Source organism: Tachysurus fulvidraco, chromosome 26 (assembly GCF_022655615.1).
Source record: "Tachysurus fulvidraco isolate hzauxx_2018 chromosome 26, HZAU_PFXX_2.0, whole genome shotgun sequence".
In the NCBI taxonomy this organism is placed as follows: domain Eukaryota; kingdom Metazoa; phylum Chordata; class Actinopteri; order Siluriformes; family Bagridae; genus Tachysurus; species Tachysurus fulvidraco.
Genome location: NC_062543.1, coordinates 5,346,431 through 5,363,973, shown reverse-complemented (window position 1 = coordinate 5,363,973; position 17,543 = coordinate 5,346,431). Strand labels below are relative to the sequence as shown.

Genomic DNA, 17,543 nt, shown 5'->3' with positions numbered 1-17,543 from the left:
CCTGGATCGGATAAACAATTCTTCTGGACTGGACCAGCTGTGTTGGACAGGCAGTGTACTTGGGGTAGCAATTAGATAGCAAAATGAACCATTTATTTGTATGCATTATTTTCATGACCCTCTTCAAAAATGCACATACTTTCACATGTATATATTCTATATTTAACCCCAAAACTGTTTTCTTGCCCAGTTCTTTTTACACCTCTCAGGCATAAACATAAACTACTGTATATGCCCAAAATAACATTTAGAATTCAGCCACAGGTAGAGTTGGAAATTGCTAACAACTTGTACACCTTATACCATCTGTTTTATTTAAAACTACAGGACGTACTATCTTGGAAACTCGTCCTCTCTGGTAGTAGAATGCTATTGCAAGCTACTTAAGGAAGAAGGGATCAGTACCTGGGTTGTGCTGAATTGTTGTTGTGCATGGAATAATCTCATGTGTCAAGGTAATACGCATTCACAAAGAATGTAATGCTGTATCCAAAACAGCATATGCAGTCTTTTCTAGCTAAACATTTTCACAACGGGCTAATGATACAAATTCCCAGTGAGGATAGTTCTGGGATCGCATGGTTAGCATGTTTGCCTCACACGTCCCGGTTTGGGGTTTAATTCCATCTTATTTTGCATGATTTCTCCGGGGTTTCTTCATGTACCCTGGTTTCATCCCCAGTCCAAAGACTTGCATTGTAGGCAGATTGGTATCTCTCATTTGTCTGAGTGTGTGAGTGAGTGTGTGAGTGAGTGTGTGAGTGAGTGTGTGAGTGAGTGAGTGTGTGAGTGAGTGTGTGAGTGAGTGTGTGAGTGAGTGTGTGAGTGAGTGTGTGAGTGAGTGTGTGAGTGTGTGAGTGAGTGTGTGAGTGAGTGTGTGAGTGAGTGTGTGAGTGAGTGTGTGAGTGAGTGTGTGAGTGAGTGTGTGAGTGAGTGTGTGAGTGAGTGTGTGAGTGAGTGAGTGAGTGAGTGTGTGAGTGAGTGAGTGAGTGAGTGAGTGAGTGTGTGAGTGTGTGAGAGTGTGTGTGAGAGTGTGTGTGAGAGTGTGTGTGAGAGTGTGTGTGTGATTGAGCCTAGTGGCTTCTTGTGACACTGTGTAGTATTAGCGCTACAATGGATGGATTGTTGGAGGGATGGATGGTTGGAGGGATGGAGGGAAGGCTGTATGGATGGAGAGAGTGATGCACGTACTGTATGTAGGTAAGGATGTATGTATGTATGTATGTATGTATGTATATATGTATGTATGTAAGGATGGAGGGAGGGATAGATGGATGGATGGATGGATGGACAGAATAATGTGCTGCCAGTCTTTTTCTAGCCAGCCAAATGTTCAGCAAACAAAAGATACAGCTAATTCCGTCCTGAGTCTGTTTTTCTTATAGTATTATATTTACTCTGACCTCTGTTGAGTTTGTTCTCTCTCTCTCTCTCCCTCGTTCTCTGTCTCTCTCACCTGATTAGCCAGTTCTCATCATTATGCCCCATAGCTGAGTGCGATAAGGTTCATTACAGTTTATCTGAGCTGACGCAGAACATACAAGTCCATCGTTTTCACCAATTCCACCCTGACACACTTGACCCAGCACTGACTGTAAATTACCAGTGCAGGACTGTCAGGGTGACTCACAGCAGCACAGAAGAATCATACTATACAGCAGCTTCTGACTCAATAAGCATGGTTTTTAGCTTTCTTTAGGAAATTCTGAATCTGTATTAATAAAAAAAAAAGGGGGGGACATGAATGACATTCATTCATTCAGAGCCCTTTTCCTATTCTAGAAATGATGAGACGGTTTAAAGAAATATGTTTTGATAGAATTACATCGAGGCTATGTTTTACTGAAGGGGGGGGGGCATTTGTATAATAATATGAAAATTTGAACAGTATTTACACAGCGAGGTTCGGGTTCGGACGTTTAACGTGAAGATGCGTTATTTAAATCAACACTTGTTGTGGAAACTCATTTCAGCCACAGAGAAGAAAGTATTTCGCAGATTTGTCTCACAGTTCCGAGTCGATATCAGCCGATATGTTAACGCTACTGTGAATATCACACGATTGCGAGTTAAGTTATCAGACAGTTGTGACTTAAAAACCACAGCAGTGTAGTTTGGTTTGGGGTTTAAAGGGAGCGCTTAGTAAGCGTGAAGCATGACGTTAGGCTCAAACCCAAAACTAAGACACTGTCTTACGTTACAGGCTAATTTTTTTTTTCTTGCTATTAATGTTCACGGTACTTCTGCTGTCGAGTAGTGGTGTGTTTCTCGTGACCGGGATCAAAAGACACATGAGATTGAAGTGAGGTTTTTACTTTCATGATGGTACAATCCAGCGGGTCAGATGTGGAGCTCGCAGGATAAACAAAGACCAAAGACCAAAGAACATTCTGCTTTATTCATTTCCTCATTCTTACTAACTGTCTGTTTTTGGGTAGTTGTTTTAATTCCGACTATACAACTAGAATAGTTTGTGGAGGTATTAACGCAAACCAGTTACAATGTGAAATCTTACCAGGATGTTAGAGCTGGAGAGACTTCAGTGTGACTTCCTGTTTGGGGTCGCAACAGCGAATCATCAGTTTCCACCTCACTCTATCCTCTGCATCCTCTACACTCGCACCAGTTACCTTCATGTCCTATTTTAACACATCCATATATCTCCTCTTTGGCCTTATTCTTGACCTCTTACCTGGCAGCTCCATCTCCAACATCCTTCTACCAATATAACCATCTCCCTCCTCTGTACATGTCCATACCATCTCAATCTATCCTCTCGGACCTTGTCCCCAACACAGCCAACCTGAGCTGTCTCTCTGATGTGCTCGTTCGTAATCCTGTCCATCCTCGTCACTCCTAAAGAGAACCTCAACATCCTCATATCTGCTACCTCCATCTCTGCCTCATGTCTTTTCCTCACTTCTGTAGTCTCTAACCGATACAGCAGAGCTGAGAACCTCAACAACCTCATCTCTGCTACCTCCATCTCTGCCTCATGTCTTTTCCTCACTTCTACAGTCTCTAGCCCATGCATCAGAGCTGAGAACCTCAACATCCTCATCTCTGCTACCTCCATCTCTGCCTCATGTCTTTTCCTCACTTCTACAGTCTCTAACCCATACAGCAGAGCTGAGAACCTCAACAACCTCATCTCTGCTACCTCCATCTCTGCCTCATGTCTTTTCCTCACTTCTACAGTCTCTAACCCATACAGCAGAGCTGAGAACCTCAACATCCTCATCTCTGCTACCTCCATCTCTGCCTCATGTATTTTCCTCACTTCTGTAGTCTCTAACCCATACAGCAGAGCTGAGAACCTCAACAACCTCATCTCTGCTACCTCCATCTCTGCCTCATGTCTTTTCCTCACTTCTACAGTCTCTAGCCCATGCATCAGAACTGAGAACCTCAACATCCTCATCTCTGCTACCTCCATCTCTGCCTCATGTCTTTTCCTCACTTCTACAGTCTCTAACCCATACAGCAGAGCTGAGAACCTCAACAACCTCATCTCTGCTACCTCCATCTCTGCCTCATGTCTTTTCCTCACTTCTACAGTCTCTAACCCATACAGCAGAGCTAAGAACCTCAACAACCTCATCTCTGCTACCTCCATCTCTGCCTCATGTCTTTTCCTCACTTCTACAGTCTCTAACCCATACAGCAGAGCTGAGAACCTCAACAACCTCATCTCTGCTACCTCCATCTCTGCCTTATGTCTTTTCCTCACTTCTACAGTCTATTAAATGTAGCTGATTAACTCGTGCATGGTAGAAATGTGAAGTGGTAATGCGTCCGATGGAAAACGCCAGTGTCATGGGTTTGAGTCTAATCCCGGGGTTTTATTTATTCGGGGGTTTGAAAACGCACACAATCATGTTGGCTTTACAAAAACTTTACTCAGTTCAGTCATGTATGGATTTGAATGAATTACATTCAACAAGGTTTATTTTTTTTTTTACCACCACAAAGGCTCTGAGTATAAAGCGCCATTGAGATATGGCTGGAACGATGAATAGTGTCATGCTTTGGCTCGACCACACACACACACACACACACACACACACACACACACACACACACACACACATTACTCAGCTTTAATGGGTATTGGCTTCTACTTTTACATTGTTGTCCCGAAGACTTCGACTGCGGGTCTGAAGAAATCTCATGAGACGCTCCACCATTACACAGCACATGGTCATTATAAATGATGTCATCAATTATTCATTCACTTCTGCAGCAGCTGCTAATTGGGTTGTTACTTCTAGCAGAGTGGATGTTGGATGAAGTCTTGTTTTTTTGTGACTCTCCTACGTAAAAGAAACAGCAGCGTACGCAGGGTGTAGCGGGCCGACTGCTTTACCTGTCGTCTGTGTGAATGATGTACGGTACGGGAGGAGAGGAGTTCAGACCATCAGCCAATGAACTATTGAGCTTTCTTTCATCTTTGTTAATCGTTAGTATGTTTGTGATTTGTATTTGAGTGAAAATGATTTGTGCTGCAACACAAAGCTGTCGATTGTTTGTAATGTTTTTGATTAAAGACTTGAATATTTATAAAAAAATAAACCTCAATAGAGCCAAATTATTTATTAACAAAAATCTCTATCGTTCTCTTTACCTGTCTCTCTCTCTCTTCTGTCTTTCCCTCTCTCTACCTGTCTCTCTCTCTCTTCTGTCTTTCCCTCTCTTTACCTGTCTCTCTCTCTCCTCTGTCTTTCCCTCTCTCTACCTGTCTCTCTCTCCTCCGTCTTTCCCTCTCTCTACCTGTCTCTCTCTTCTGTCTTTCCCTCTCTCTACCTGTCTCTCTCTCCTCCGTCTTTCCCTCTCTCTACCTGTCTCTCTCTCCTCCGTCTTTCCCTCTCTCAACCTGTCTCTCTCTCCTCTGTCTTTCCCTCTCTCTACCTGTCTCTCTCTCCTCTGTCTTTCCCTCTCTCAACCTGTCTCTCTCTTCTATCTTTCCCTCTCTCAACCTGTCTCTCTCTCTCCTCTGTCTTTCCCTCTCTCTACCTGTCTCTCTCTTCTGTCTTTCCCTCTCTCTACCTGTCTCTCTCTCCTCCGTCTTTCCCTCTCTCTACCTGTCTCTCTCTCCTCCGTCTTTCCCTCTCTCAACCTGTCTCTCTCTCCTCTGTCTTTCCCTCTCTCTACCTGTCTCTCTCTCCTCTGTCTTTCCCTCTCTCAACCTGTCTCTCTCTTCTATCTTTCCCTCTCTCAACCTGTCTCTCTCTCTCCTCTGTCTTTCCCTCTCTCTACCTGTCTCTCTCTCCTCTGTCTTTCCCTCTCTCAACCCGTCTCTCTCTTCTGTTTTTCCCTCTCTCAACCTGTCTCTCTCTCCTCCATCTTTCCCTCTCTCAACCCGTCTCTCTCTTCTGTTTTTCCCTCTTTCAACCTGTCTCTCTCTCCTCCGTCTTTCCCTCTCTCAACCCGTCTCTCTCTTCTGTTTTTCCCTCTCTCGACCTGTCTCTCTCTCCTCCGTTTTTCCCTCTCTCAGCCTGTCTTTCTCTCCTCCATCTTTCCCTCTCTCAACCTGTCTCTCTCCTCCATCTTTCCCTCTCTCTACCTGTCTCTCTCCTCCGTCTTTCCCTCTCTCTACCTGTCTCTCTCCTCCATCTTTCCCTCTCTCTACCTGTCTCTCTCCTCCGTCTTTCCCTCTCTCTACCTGTCTCTCTCCTCCGTCTTTCCCTCTCTCTACCTGTCTCTCTCCTCCGTCTTTCCCTCTCTCAACCTGTCTCTCTCTCCTCAGTCTTTCCCTCTCTCAACCTGTCTCTCTCTCCCCCGTCTTTCCCTCTCTCAACCTGTCTCTCTCTCCTCCGTCTTTCCCTCTCTCTACCTGTCTCTCTCTCCTCTGTCTTTCCCTCTCTCAACCTGTCTCTCTCTCCTCCGTCTTTCCCTCTCTTTACCTATCTCTCTCTCCTCCGTCTTTCCCTCTCTCAACCTGTCTCTCTTTCCTCCTTCTTTCCCTTCCTCTACCTATCTCTCTCTCTTCTGTCTTTCCCTCTCTCTACCTATCTCTCTCCTCTGTTGTTCCCTCTCTCTACCTGTCTCTCTCTCTTCTGTCTTTCCCTCTCTCTCTACCTGTCTCTCTCTCTCAACCTGTCTCTCTCTCCTCTGTCTTTCCCTCTCTCAACCTGACTTTCTCTCCATTTCTCCGCGTTCTCTCCCTAACTTCCTTTCACATCCCTCTTTCTCTCTTTTTACCCCACCTCATCCTTCTTAATCATTCCTGTTTCTTAATTCTCTCTCTCTCTCTCTCTCTCTCTCTCTCTCTCTCTCTCTCTCTCTCTCTCTCTCTCACACACACACACACACAGCCTGTTTTTTCCCTCTCTTCTTCTTAAAGTAAAAAAAAGTAGCTTGTCATATTCCTAAGAAGCCACAAAGGTCTTTTGTCCAGCAGGGTTTTCTCATGTCTGAAAACTTGAAAGCTTAAAGGAAACTTGAAAGCTTTTCTTCTGCCTGTTACACAGACTCTTTCCAATAATATTAAAGAAGCACGACTTCAACCTACTTCATGATTTTCAGCACATTCAAGCCACAAACTTGATTTAGCTTCTAGTCAAACTAGCAGTTACAATCATGACGACGTGATAAAGGACTTTTCCTGAGCGAAGTGCGAAAACGAGTGATAAGTCGAGTTAAATCCACAAACACTTATCTTTTCTATCTGTATCTGCAGTCTGTCTTTTTAAATGTATGGATAATACAGTATTTAGTGATGTTGAAATAATCATTTCAGGGTAAACTTGAACTTGTTAGTGAGTGTTTTGTGGTGTTTGGGCCTCATTTTCATCATTCTTGTGTGCAAGCTGAGATTTTAGTGACAGACTGTGAAGAAAGCCTGGAGGGAATGAGCTGCATGGCAGAATATCTATAGTTAGTGATGAGTGTGTGAAGCACTGAGGCACTCCCCATCAGTCTCACAATCCCCAGACAGACTCGCTAATGAAGCACCATGTGAGAGTGATGGGGGGAAAAAAAAATTACAGCCCTCTTTGACTTAATCAAGCCTCCAGAGTCCATATGAAAGGATTTTAAAAGCAACTTTTACATCACGATCATGTCAATCATGATTACTAGCGGGTGAAAATAGTGTGAGAAAATAATGTGATTTTATTATCATACATAATGCTGAAAAATTCACTGAAGAGTTTCTAAAAACCTGGTTTGTCAAGGACCTCAGGCTTGGCCTTGGATCTAGGTCCATCCCAAAGCGATCAATAAAGATAAACAAATAAATGAAATGAGTTTCTCTGTGATGGGAAGAGAAAACTGATACTACTATGGATTGTGAAAACACACTTTATATCCACACACACACACACACACATCTTGACTGACTGATCCCAGATCCCAAATACCATCTGGGAGATATATACTGTGTGTGTGTGTGTGTGTGTGTGTGTGTGTGTGTGTGTGTGTGTGTGTGTGTGTGTGTGTGTGTGTGTGTGTGTAGATGTGAATAAACAAAAATGCATGAAGTATTATGGCAATCACACAATTATTATGGCATTATTGTATTATGGCAATCACACAGGTATATAAACACATACTATATAAACTATATCCTACAGTATATGGCCAAATGTGCACACCTGACCACCCATATGTAGGACTTTTTCCAAAAACTTTAGCACACATTAGTACAGGATGACTTTGTATGCTGTAGAAATATAATTTATCTGCTCCAGCATGACAATGCCCCTGCGCACAAAGCAAGCTCCATGAAGACATGCTGTAGCAAGGACGGTGGAGAGGAACTCGAGGAACACCTTTGAGATGAACTGGAACACCGCCTGAACCCCAGGCCTCACTAATCCCTCCGACCACTCTCCAAAATCTAGTGAAATGAATTCCCAATTGTGTTCCCTTAAGATGGAATAAATCTGGAATGGCATGTTATCGCAGTGTATATCCTATAAACCACACAGTACACAGTGGTATGTCATTTGTTTTAGATTCTAGCCACTGTTTTGTTGTATAAGACTGCCACCATTTGACCTGGTGTTAGAAGTGCACACTAGCATGGCAGGGCTTCTCAAACCAGAGCCTCATTACAGAATAATTATTTATTATATGAACCTATTCATATATGACTCACGTTATTTAGTAAAGAAATAAGTAAAGCTAAGTTTTATTACCATTTAAACAGTCACATTTGAGGTTTATATAATGAATAAACACAAGTATGGCTGAAATTAGAATACTAATTAGAATCGACATCATAATAATAAAACAAATAAATAACTAGATCATAACAACGTTTGTTATCTCGATTATCGTACTATAAATAAAATATTTATAGTACGATAATCTTATTTATAGTACGATAATCGAGATAACAAACGTTCTTGCATCCATTTTAATGATTGTGAAATTCGAAAAAAAAATTAAATAAAATAAAATAAAATAATAAAATTAACGTTTGGACCTTACGTGCATGGCTGTTGAGTCTGCCTGCGTTTTCACTGTCATACCGATACTACGTCACATCCTGTCTGTGAGGTCAAACACTTTCTCAACGTCCGCCATTTCAGTTTGAGAGTTGGATGTACCGAGCGAAACAGGATATATATAAAAACACACACATATATATATTTTAAACAAAGAAGTTTGTATATAGAAGTAGAACGACTTTACAAGTTATTTGCTGCTGCTTTCTGAGTGTAGAAAGTGTTGTAAAGTGTTCGAGTAGAGCGGCTCGATGCGGGTTTGTGTTTTCCAAGCAGGAGCTTTTCTGTGGGACGCAAAGTTTTTGTATGAGTTGAGTCCGGATCACGGACAGGAGTGAGGGCGAAACCAGGCCTGGAAAACACCCTGAATTCAGACATGGCTGGTCATTTTGACGCTGAGGATCGTGAGAGTTGGTATTGGGGGCCTATGGACCGTAAAGAAGCGATATCGTTGCTGCAGGGTCAAAGACACGGGACGTTTTTGGTCAGAGACTCGACTACTAGCAAAGGGGACTATGTGCTGTCTGTGTCGGAAAACTCCAGAGTCTCGCATTATATCATCAACAGCGCAAGCAACAACAGACAGTCTGGAACAGGTAAGTCAAACCCAGCTCTTAGTATTGGATACATTTTTTTTTATTGAAGTTCTTACTAGCTACCTTTTCGTACCAGTCGCTAACGTTTGCCACTTAGCAAGTGGGCTGGGAAGGAAGTGAATCCCAAAAAACTCGATTCTTCGATTCCAGGCTTCGGGAATTGAGAGTCGGTTCCTTCGCTCGTGCTCAGTGTTTGACAAGACTTCTCATTTGGAAAAGAATTAAAACTTAAATGTTGTAAAGTTTATGCAAAATAACGGTGCTTTCCCTTTAAAACGTCACGGTTAATTCTTGCCTTAATTTGACTTGCTGTTAGGATTAAATATATAAACTACACAGTTTAAAGAATTTGCACGTATATTTGTTGTTTTTTTTAATACAGGTCAAAACAACATAAACATACAAACATAAAAAGATCTAGATCAGTATAGCTTGTTTTATAGGTTTGTGTTACACATGCATGCCTTTTCTTTGTGGGTTTTTTTTTTTTTTTTTTTTTTTGTTATCGACTCCCTTGAACGTTGTGTCGGCTCATGGAATCGATTCGTATCCATTCACACCACATGGAATGGAGTCGACTCCGCAATTGGAAAACGACGCCCAGGACTTTCTAGAGAAACTATACTTTACTGGACAAATGAAACCTTTAGATCCTTTAATATAAAAGACTTTATCTGGTTACTTGTCTATGAACTAGCCATTAATTAGAAAATAGAAGTAAATCTACTGTATTTTAGTCTAGTTTAGTTTATTAAGTTTATTCATTTAAAGCCACATGTGCTTTTTATTTTTTCTAACACAGAGTAAAGGAAAGTTTATTGAGCAAAACTGTTTATTTATTTATTTTTAATGTCGTTTACTAGTCTATATATATGTGGCTGTCTTGATTTTATTACTGATTTTTTTTGTTAATAAATAGGACTGAATTCTGTATAGATTTGTGCCTTTGGTAAATATCTGACTCAACATTAGCTCTCTGAACCTGACGTGGCTCCACACAAGGGTGTGGCAGATTAGTTTATACAAGCCATTTTTATTAAAACACACTCTTGTACCGTCAACACATTTCCAAACCATGGAAAATGAGTGTGATGTATCGTCTAAAGCAGCTAGAACTAGTTCAGTCTCAAACTTTAAAAAAAAAAAAAAATGACTCACTGTCAGTACACATGTGAGAATCAAAGCAGGAAGTCAAGTCTTAGTTGTCTTGAACCGGCATTAAGTCGAAGCTTGCAGATCACATCATGGATGGGCGGAGAAGTGGAATTTCCAGGAGGAAGTGGAGGTGCTGAGTGCTGTGCCAAGGATGGATGGTTTGTTGTGGCTCAGTATCTTGTGCTTGTCATTGACCTCAGAGAACGAGACTACCCAGATGTGTTGAGTAAGGTTTTTGTAAAGAAAATTGTTTGGGAAAAGTACTTTTTATTTCTTGATGGATTAACACATTCGATTTATTTTAGCTCTTGATACATAACCATGCTTGAGCGCAAATTCTGAACCTTTTCCCGTCCCTTTTCGTTACTCCTGTTTAGTCATGCGTTTAAACCTAGCACAAAAAAGTCTAAAATGAACCAATTTATAATTCACATTTTAATGGTCTTCCTTCTTATCTGCATGATAAACAGGTCTGGCTCCATCTCGATTTCGGATCGGTGACCAGGAATTCGACACTCTCCCAGGCCTGCTGGAGTTCTACAAAATCCACTACCTGGACACCACAACGCTCATCGAACCCGTCCCGGCACGTTCCAAGCATGCCAGCCTGAGCGGACCGGTGTCCACCGGTGTCCCTGCCAGACAAGACGAGTTCGAGTTTGTGCGTGCACTCTTTGACTTCCCAGGCCATGACGAGGAAGACCTGCCGTTTCGCAAAGGTGACGTGCTGCGTGTGATCGAGAAGACTGAGGAGCAATGGTGGAGTGCTCAGAATGCAGATGGACGCAAAGGCTTGATCCCTGTGCCCTATGTGGAGAAATACAGACCGGCATCACCGACCACTGTAGGTGGGGCTCCTGTAGGGCAGGTGGTGTCTGCTGTCGGTTCACTGGAAGACAATGGAGCTCTGATTCCTGGGAAGCTGGATTACGCCCACCCTGTGGTCAACACACCACTGCCCAACCTCCAGAACGGGCCTGTGTTCGCCAGGGTTATCCAGCGGAGGGTGCCCAATGCATATGACAAGACTGCACTCACACTCGAGGTATGCATACTATCTTCACCTTTATTTTAGTGTGTTCAAGTTGCACAACATATCTGTGCTGTTTTCCCCTATGTTTCCAGCGTGGATGCATACAGGTGAAATTTAATGATTAGAAAATCTTTACATGAAAGTGTCTTTGCATGTCCATTTATTTCTGTGTATATATATCCGTAAGTTTGATATGAATGGATTGATTTGCGAATGATCGATACACTGGAACATTTATGTACAAAATCTGGTCATTTCAGTAAAAGTAAGTGTTCGTATCCTATATTTGCACCCGATAGTGTAAATTCATGCTTAATTCATGCGTAATTATCTAATATCATCGAATTTAACCCTTAAACTTGGTCATTTTAACATCATTTTAATTTCACATCGTTAAAACAATGAAATTAAAAAGATAAATATAACAGCGCACCACACAGGAATTTTTTAATGCCAGGGGTAAGAGCCATATAGTTTATATGGCTATACATTTATTATTCACCTTGTACTACTCTGTGCATTTGGACTCTATCAAGCAGTGAAAGGTGTGTGTGTGCTCTCACGTGTTTGTAGGTGGGTGACTTTGTGACGGTAACAAAGATCAACGTGAACGGCCAGTGGGAAGGAGAGTGCAAGGGAAAGAAAGGCCACTTCCCCTTCACACACGTTCGCCTGCTCGACCAGCAACAATCTATGGATGAGAGCTGAGACACACACACACACTCTCTCTCTCTTTCTCTGCCACATTGTTTTTTTAACACTTTTTTTTTGGTTGTTGTTGTTATTTTTATTTTTGAGTCTGCTCCAAGATTCAACATCTAAAAACCAGACCTGGCCACATCAATACTGGACGATCCTCACACTGCAAACACACATCATTATCAAGCTTCACTTAACACACAGTCATTAAACAATAGTGTGTATACACATCTGCGCTACAGAGCACCATGCAATGAAACACACAGGTGGGCACAGATTAGACAGAACAGTGCCTGGTAAATGAGTTCATGTGCTCTAGGAATGTTTGGATGAAGAGATGGACTGCCACAGTGTTTCTCATCTGAAATACAAAGGCTAGGTTCGCACAGCTGACGCTTAGAGCGACGTCCAGATGTGGTGGCAACATGATCATTCACCCCCTGTACTGATGGGCAGAAACTACCATGAGTGAAAAATATGTACATGTGCCATTACATCATCAATGTATTCCTATTTTAATGACTTGCTTTTGATTTTGTTTGAGAAATTATAATTTTTTTTTTAAACATTAGTATTTTACCCATTTATTATTACTGACTCGATGCATTTCCATAGGATTCTTTCAGGAATATTTGCTTGTCTCAAAGATGACAAAACTGGAATTCCTCAGGAGATTTTGGGACTTCACATTCCAAGTTTTTTGTTTCTTTTGCAGACAATGTAGAGACAATGCAACCTTATTTGCACAAACATGTTCATGAAACAACAAGATGAGCTCTCTACACTCCCATCCACACCCACACGACCCCTGACCGCACCCATATGCTCACACACGACCCCTGACCGCACCCATACGCTCACGCACGACCCCTGACCGCACCCATACGCTCACACACGACCCCTGACCGCATCCATACACTCACACACGACCCCTGACCGCATCCATACGCTCACACACGACCCCTGACCGCACCCATACGCTCACACACGACCTCTGACTGCACCCATATGCTCACACACGACCCCTGACCGCACCCATACGCTCACACACGACTCCTGACTGCACCCATACGCTCACACACGACTCCTGACCGCACCCATACGCTCACACACGACTCCTGACCGCACCCATACGCTCACACACGACCCCTGACCGCACCCATACGATCACACACGACCCCTGACCACACCCATACCCTCACACACAACCCCTGACCACACACAACCCCTGACCGCACCCATACCCTCACATACAACCCCTGACCGCACCCATACCCTCACACACTACCACTGACCGCACCCATACCCTCACACACAACCCCTGACCGCACCCATACCCTCACACACAACCCCTGACCGCACCCATACCCTCACACACAACCCCTGACCACACCCATACGATCACACACAACCCCTGGCCACAGATACTCTCACCATGCCTGCCATTTGCCACAAACATTGACCACACCCATATATTTCCTAATGCCTGCTCACTGCCCAGGATTCGAGGCATTCACCTACTCAAGACTCATTTGCTATTTGCTGACAAAAAAACTGATAACACTCAACTGCTCCATTGTATGGCCACACCACACCCAGCTTCCTCAGAAACTGGCCACAGAAACTGACCGTGCCCCATATCTTTATTGCTTGCTTACTCTCATGGACACAGACTGCACCCATAGACACTTTACTGTATCCACCCAGTTCAGAAACTGACCACACTCATCTACTTTCAGCAGAAACTGACTTTCTGTCCCTGTGCATGTCCACATTTCGTCTTCATACTAAATTCCGTAACACCGTAATTCTTCTATGCCATAAGATCAGATCCACAGACGAGCTCTACTAAGCTATAACTTTGAATCTCATCTCCCAGAACAAGTGAGAACACTTTTAATAGCAACTACATTACATTTGAGGTTCCCAAATTCACACCTTTCACTTTAAGTGGGTGTTTGAGTTACCACTGTGAGCAGTAACATTTAATCTGCCTCGTTAAGGAACTTTCCGTGACATACAAAAAGATCTTTGCGTTTAAAGAGAGGCAGTACAGACAGACACAGACAGGTGGAGCATGCGGGGGTGTCGTCCCTGTCTTGCTCTTCTCTTTCTGCTGAGTAAGTGACACGAAAAGAGCAGCACACAGTCACAGACGGATCAGGACGCACACTCGTTTCTTCAGCGTTTACTTAAACAGGTCCTTTAACCAGATTTGGTTTGGAAGTGCTCAGGAGGAAAACCTGCAGCTACAAGCTAGAATTAGTAAGCTTTCATTCGTTTAGGATGTATAAATGTTCCAATACGAAGTCTTCTGGAGGCTATTTATGAATAATACCATTAATTATTTTATATAATACAATCCCTTTCGGATCTAATTGTGTTTTGATCTGAAATTAAATTTTGTGGTTTGCAAAAGTGCAAGTTTAAATCTGAAACTAAATTTGAAAAGCATTTCCTCTAACTTGCATTTCAATTCAAATTTCTAATAGCCTAATTCTTATGCCTTAAACTAGTACTTTACTACATAAAGATGTAATCGGATGCGTTTATAAACCATTCCCTTAGAGAAAGAAACTACTCCAAATCTAGAAGATTTCCAGGTCCTTCATTTGTCCTCTAATCGTAAAAGCAAGGATGTTTGTATAGCGGTTCAGGGAGCTGATGGCTAATTATTTTCCTAAATGAAATGTCAGTATTTGCCAGTGCTTCAGCAGTGTATATGACCCTATTACTTCTATAGCATGTTATGTGCCTTTTGTCATTCAGGACACTACAGAGATCTAACACCTGCCAGACAGTGCATCATGACAGCTTTGCAGCTGCAAGGTTGCGTACATGAAATAAACAGGACGTGACTAATATCTGTCAAAATAGACGTCTCCATACTTCTTTTAATGCCGACTCACAGACTTTCTCTCCATATGTCCTAACGGGTTTGTTCGAATAAAGCTCCAGCAAGCCCTGATTAATTCTGAGAGCTTACCTTAGCATGGCGGTAGATGTAGTTTTAGTTTGTTTTGAATAAATGAGATCCCGACATGCGTGAACAGATCTTTGCTTGCTGTTGTAACGCAAGTGGCCACTTTATATAATGACGCAGTAACTATACACTTCTTGGACAATGGTGAGGAGAATTCGGTGACGAGGTGTTAAAACACAGTACTGAAACTAAGGTTTGGATGACTGTATGATGTCAGTATCGCAGCATATTGACGTCATGCTGTACGTCTGGCTCTCACGTGCATCATCAGATATCCAGAAACTCTAGTTATTCGCTGTAACAAGGAACCATACAGACATTTTTGTTGTCGTTTCATTTTCCCTGGATTAGACGCTTCCAATTTTTGTACATTTTGTAATGTTTTCATTTTTGTAAATATTTAAAAATGTGTGAACTTCGTGTCGATGCTTTGTTAGACGAACGTCAGCAGAATTCAGTTACGATCATACGGTTATTTGTGAAAAAGTATCATGGTACATAATATTTACACCTGGTCCGCATAGATACGCCAAGGTTGTTGGGTCACCTCAGCAAAGACGATGACCTTGTTTTTCTTTTTTCTTTCTACATATTTTGAGGTGAAAATGTAATGAAAGTGTTTTCTCCTGATTGCGATGAGGCCGGACTCTATACCACTGTTTCCGTTATTTTATTTGTATTTCCATGTCCTTTGTCAAAAAATCACTCCTTGTACCACTTTGTGCTTTTTATTAGTCCTGATCAAAAGGGTCGATACTGTACTGAGAAAAACAAACACTTTAATCCAGAGAAAAGAGACGAAACCCGTCTTCACTGGCCCGTCTTCACTGACTAGTCCACTCGGTTTTATGTTTAAAAAAAACTCCCAAGATGCTTGGCTACACAAATGTGTATTTAAATGTTTTCATATGTAGGTAGTAAAGGTTACAAAATTTCTAGAGAAACAGGATGTTTAGTATAAAAGTCCTTTGTCGGACACTAGGAGAGCGAGATGCTTTTTTGCTTTAGTAGCTGTTATTGCATATAAATACACTGCAGTATGTATGTGTACACACACACTTTTTGAAAATTTGAAATAACATAGGAAAGACGTTCTTTCAGCAAGTCTCAGACTACTTATATTGATTTGGTTAAAGAGGATGAAATTATCTGGGAAATTCCACCTTCTGTTGGGATGCATCATATATAGTTTTAAGTGTGTTTACAGTAATTAAAACAAGCAAATATTTCATCCTTACATATACTTTTCTTCCCAAAGTGGTTGATCCTTCAGTGCGACCACAAAGCATCTCATTCAGGAGGTCTGTTATTCACAAAAGTTCAATATGGAACATTTTTATTCACCACATTGACTTTGTGGTATTATGCACCTTACCTCCTTAATCAACCCCAACTTTTTTTCAACCCTAATGTTCTATAGAAAATGCTTTGCTTCCATTTCCTTTGCATGGAAGAGGAGTGGAAGTTGTTTATATCGACTTAAAGTGCCACTTGTATTAAAGTTAGCATTTAAAGTCTAGATTTTCATACTGTATCATGGGCCATGTAATGTGTTACTGTATTTAGTAAATAAAACATATCACCAAATCTGCAATGTTTCATCGTGTTTTATACCCCAGCTTGCATGAATTTTACATTATGATTGGTTGATGAATTCTCTCCATCCGTATCATTCAGATCACTGGTTTATATTTAATGCACTCATATGTTATGATCATTTCTGTACTAACAGCTCCTTCACAGGGACTTTTATGATGTATTCTAAATCTACAAATATACAGAATTGTAAAACATGCTGTTATATATCAATGAAACAATAACATTGATATTGTTTATTAAACATGTATAGAAGAAGATTTCCACCATGGGAAAGAAAAGAAAAGCCAGTGAGGAAAGCACTGTTTCTTCACCTTAATTGTTAATGAAGCACAATATGGTGTTTATTAATAAATGTAAAATTATCGAAGTAAAAACACTTCAGAATGTGGACATTATTGGAAACTAATGATCTTAGAGCATAAAGGAATCCGACCATCCCATTGTTGTTGATTTATCCTTAAACAGCATAAACCTAAATGATTAATGCCTTACTTAATTGACTAGCGAATCTAAATTCATGTGAATCGGTGGTTTATTCAAAAGCCCAATTAAGCCCAAGCCTGAGTAAAACTGCACTTCATGAACTATGGAAAGTTCTGTTTAACTGTTACAGAATAGCTTTAGGGATTAAAATTGCAACTAGCCTTTAATGAAAAAATATGACCTATTTGCCTGAATGGTCTTGGTAGTTTTAGCACCACTATGTTTTGTAAGGGTAATTTAAGAGCTTGTCAATTTTATTATATTATATATTTATATATATATTGTATGTTTTAATATCTAAAATTATATACATTGTATATATATATATATATATATATATATATATATATATATATATATATATATATATATATCTGCTGTAATGTAGAAACTGGTTTTGCGCCAAGAACGCGTGTATGGAAAAGCACTGAGCTCACCGCCTGCTTCCTGTATGGAGCTCCGACGCCATCTTTGGAAAGCAGCTACTTACATGTTTTTTCTCCCACCCGTATTCTTATTAGCCCCGCCTACTCACGGTTGGA

General features: G+C 41.4%; 2 protein-coding genes across 2 annotated transcripts in view; both read left to right on the top strand.

Moving 5' to 3' along the window:
- Nucleotides 1–827, top strand: part of LOC113634144 (leucine-rich repeat-containing protein 75A) — a 17,580-nt gene extending 16,753 nt beyond the window's left edge. The window contains exon 4 of the mRNA XM_027132895.2: nucleotides 1–827. This exon is cut by the window's left edge and continues 890 nt beyond it. The gene's annotated coding sequence lies outside the window, so the exon portion shown is untranslated.
- Nucleotides 828–8,502: 7,675 nt separating this feature from the next.
- Nucleotides 8,503–16,506, top strand: LOC113634145 (adapter molecule crk-like). The gene is made up of 3 exons (XM_027132896.2): nucleotides 8,503–9,049; nucleotides 10,675–11,249; nucleotides 11,811–16,506. The coding sequence occupies exons 1-3, from the start codon at nucleotides 8,830–8,832 to the stop codon at nucleotides 11,943–11,945; spliced, it is 930 nt and encodes a 309-aa protein (XP_026988697.1). The 5' UTR covers nucleotides 8,503–8,829; the 3' UTR covers nucleotides 11,946–16,506.
- Nucleotides 16,507–17,543: the final 1,037 nt, after the last annotated feature.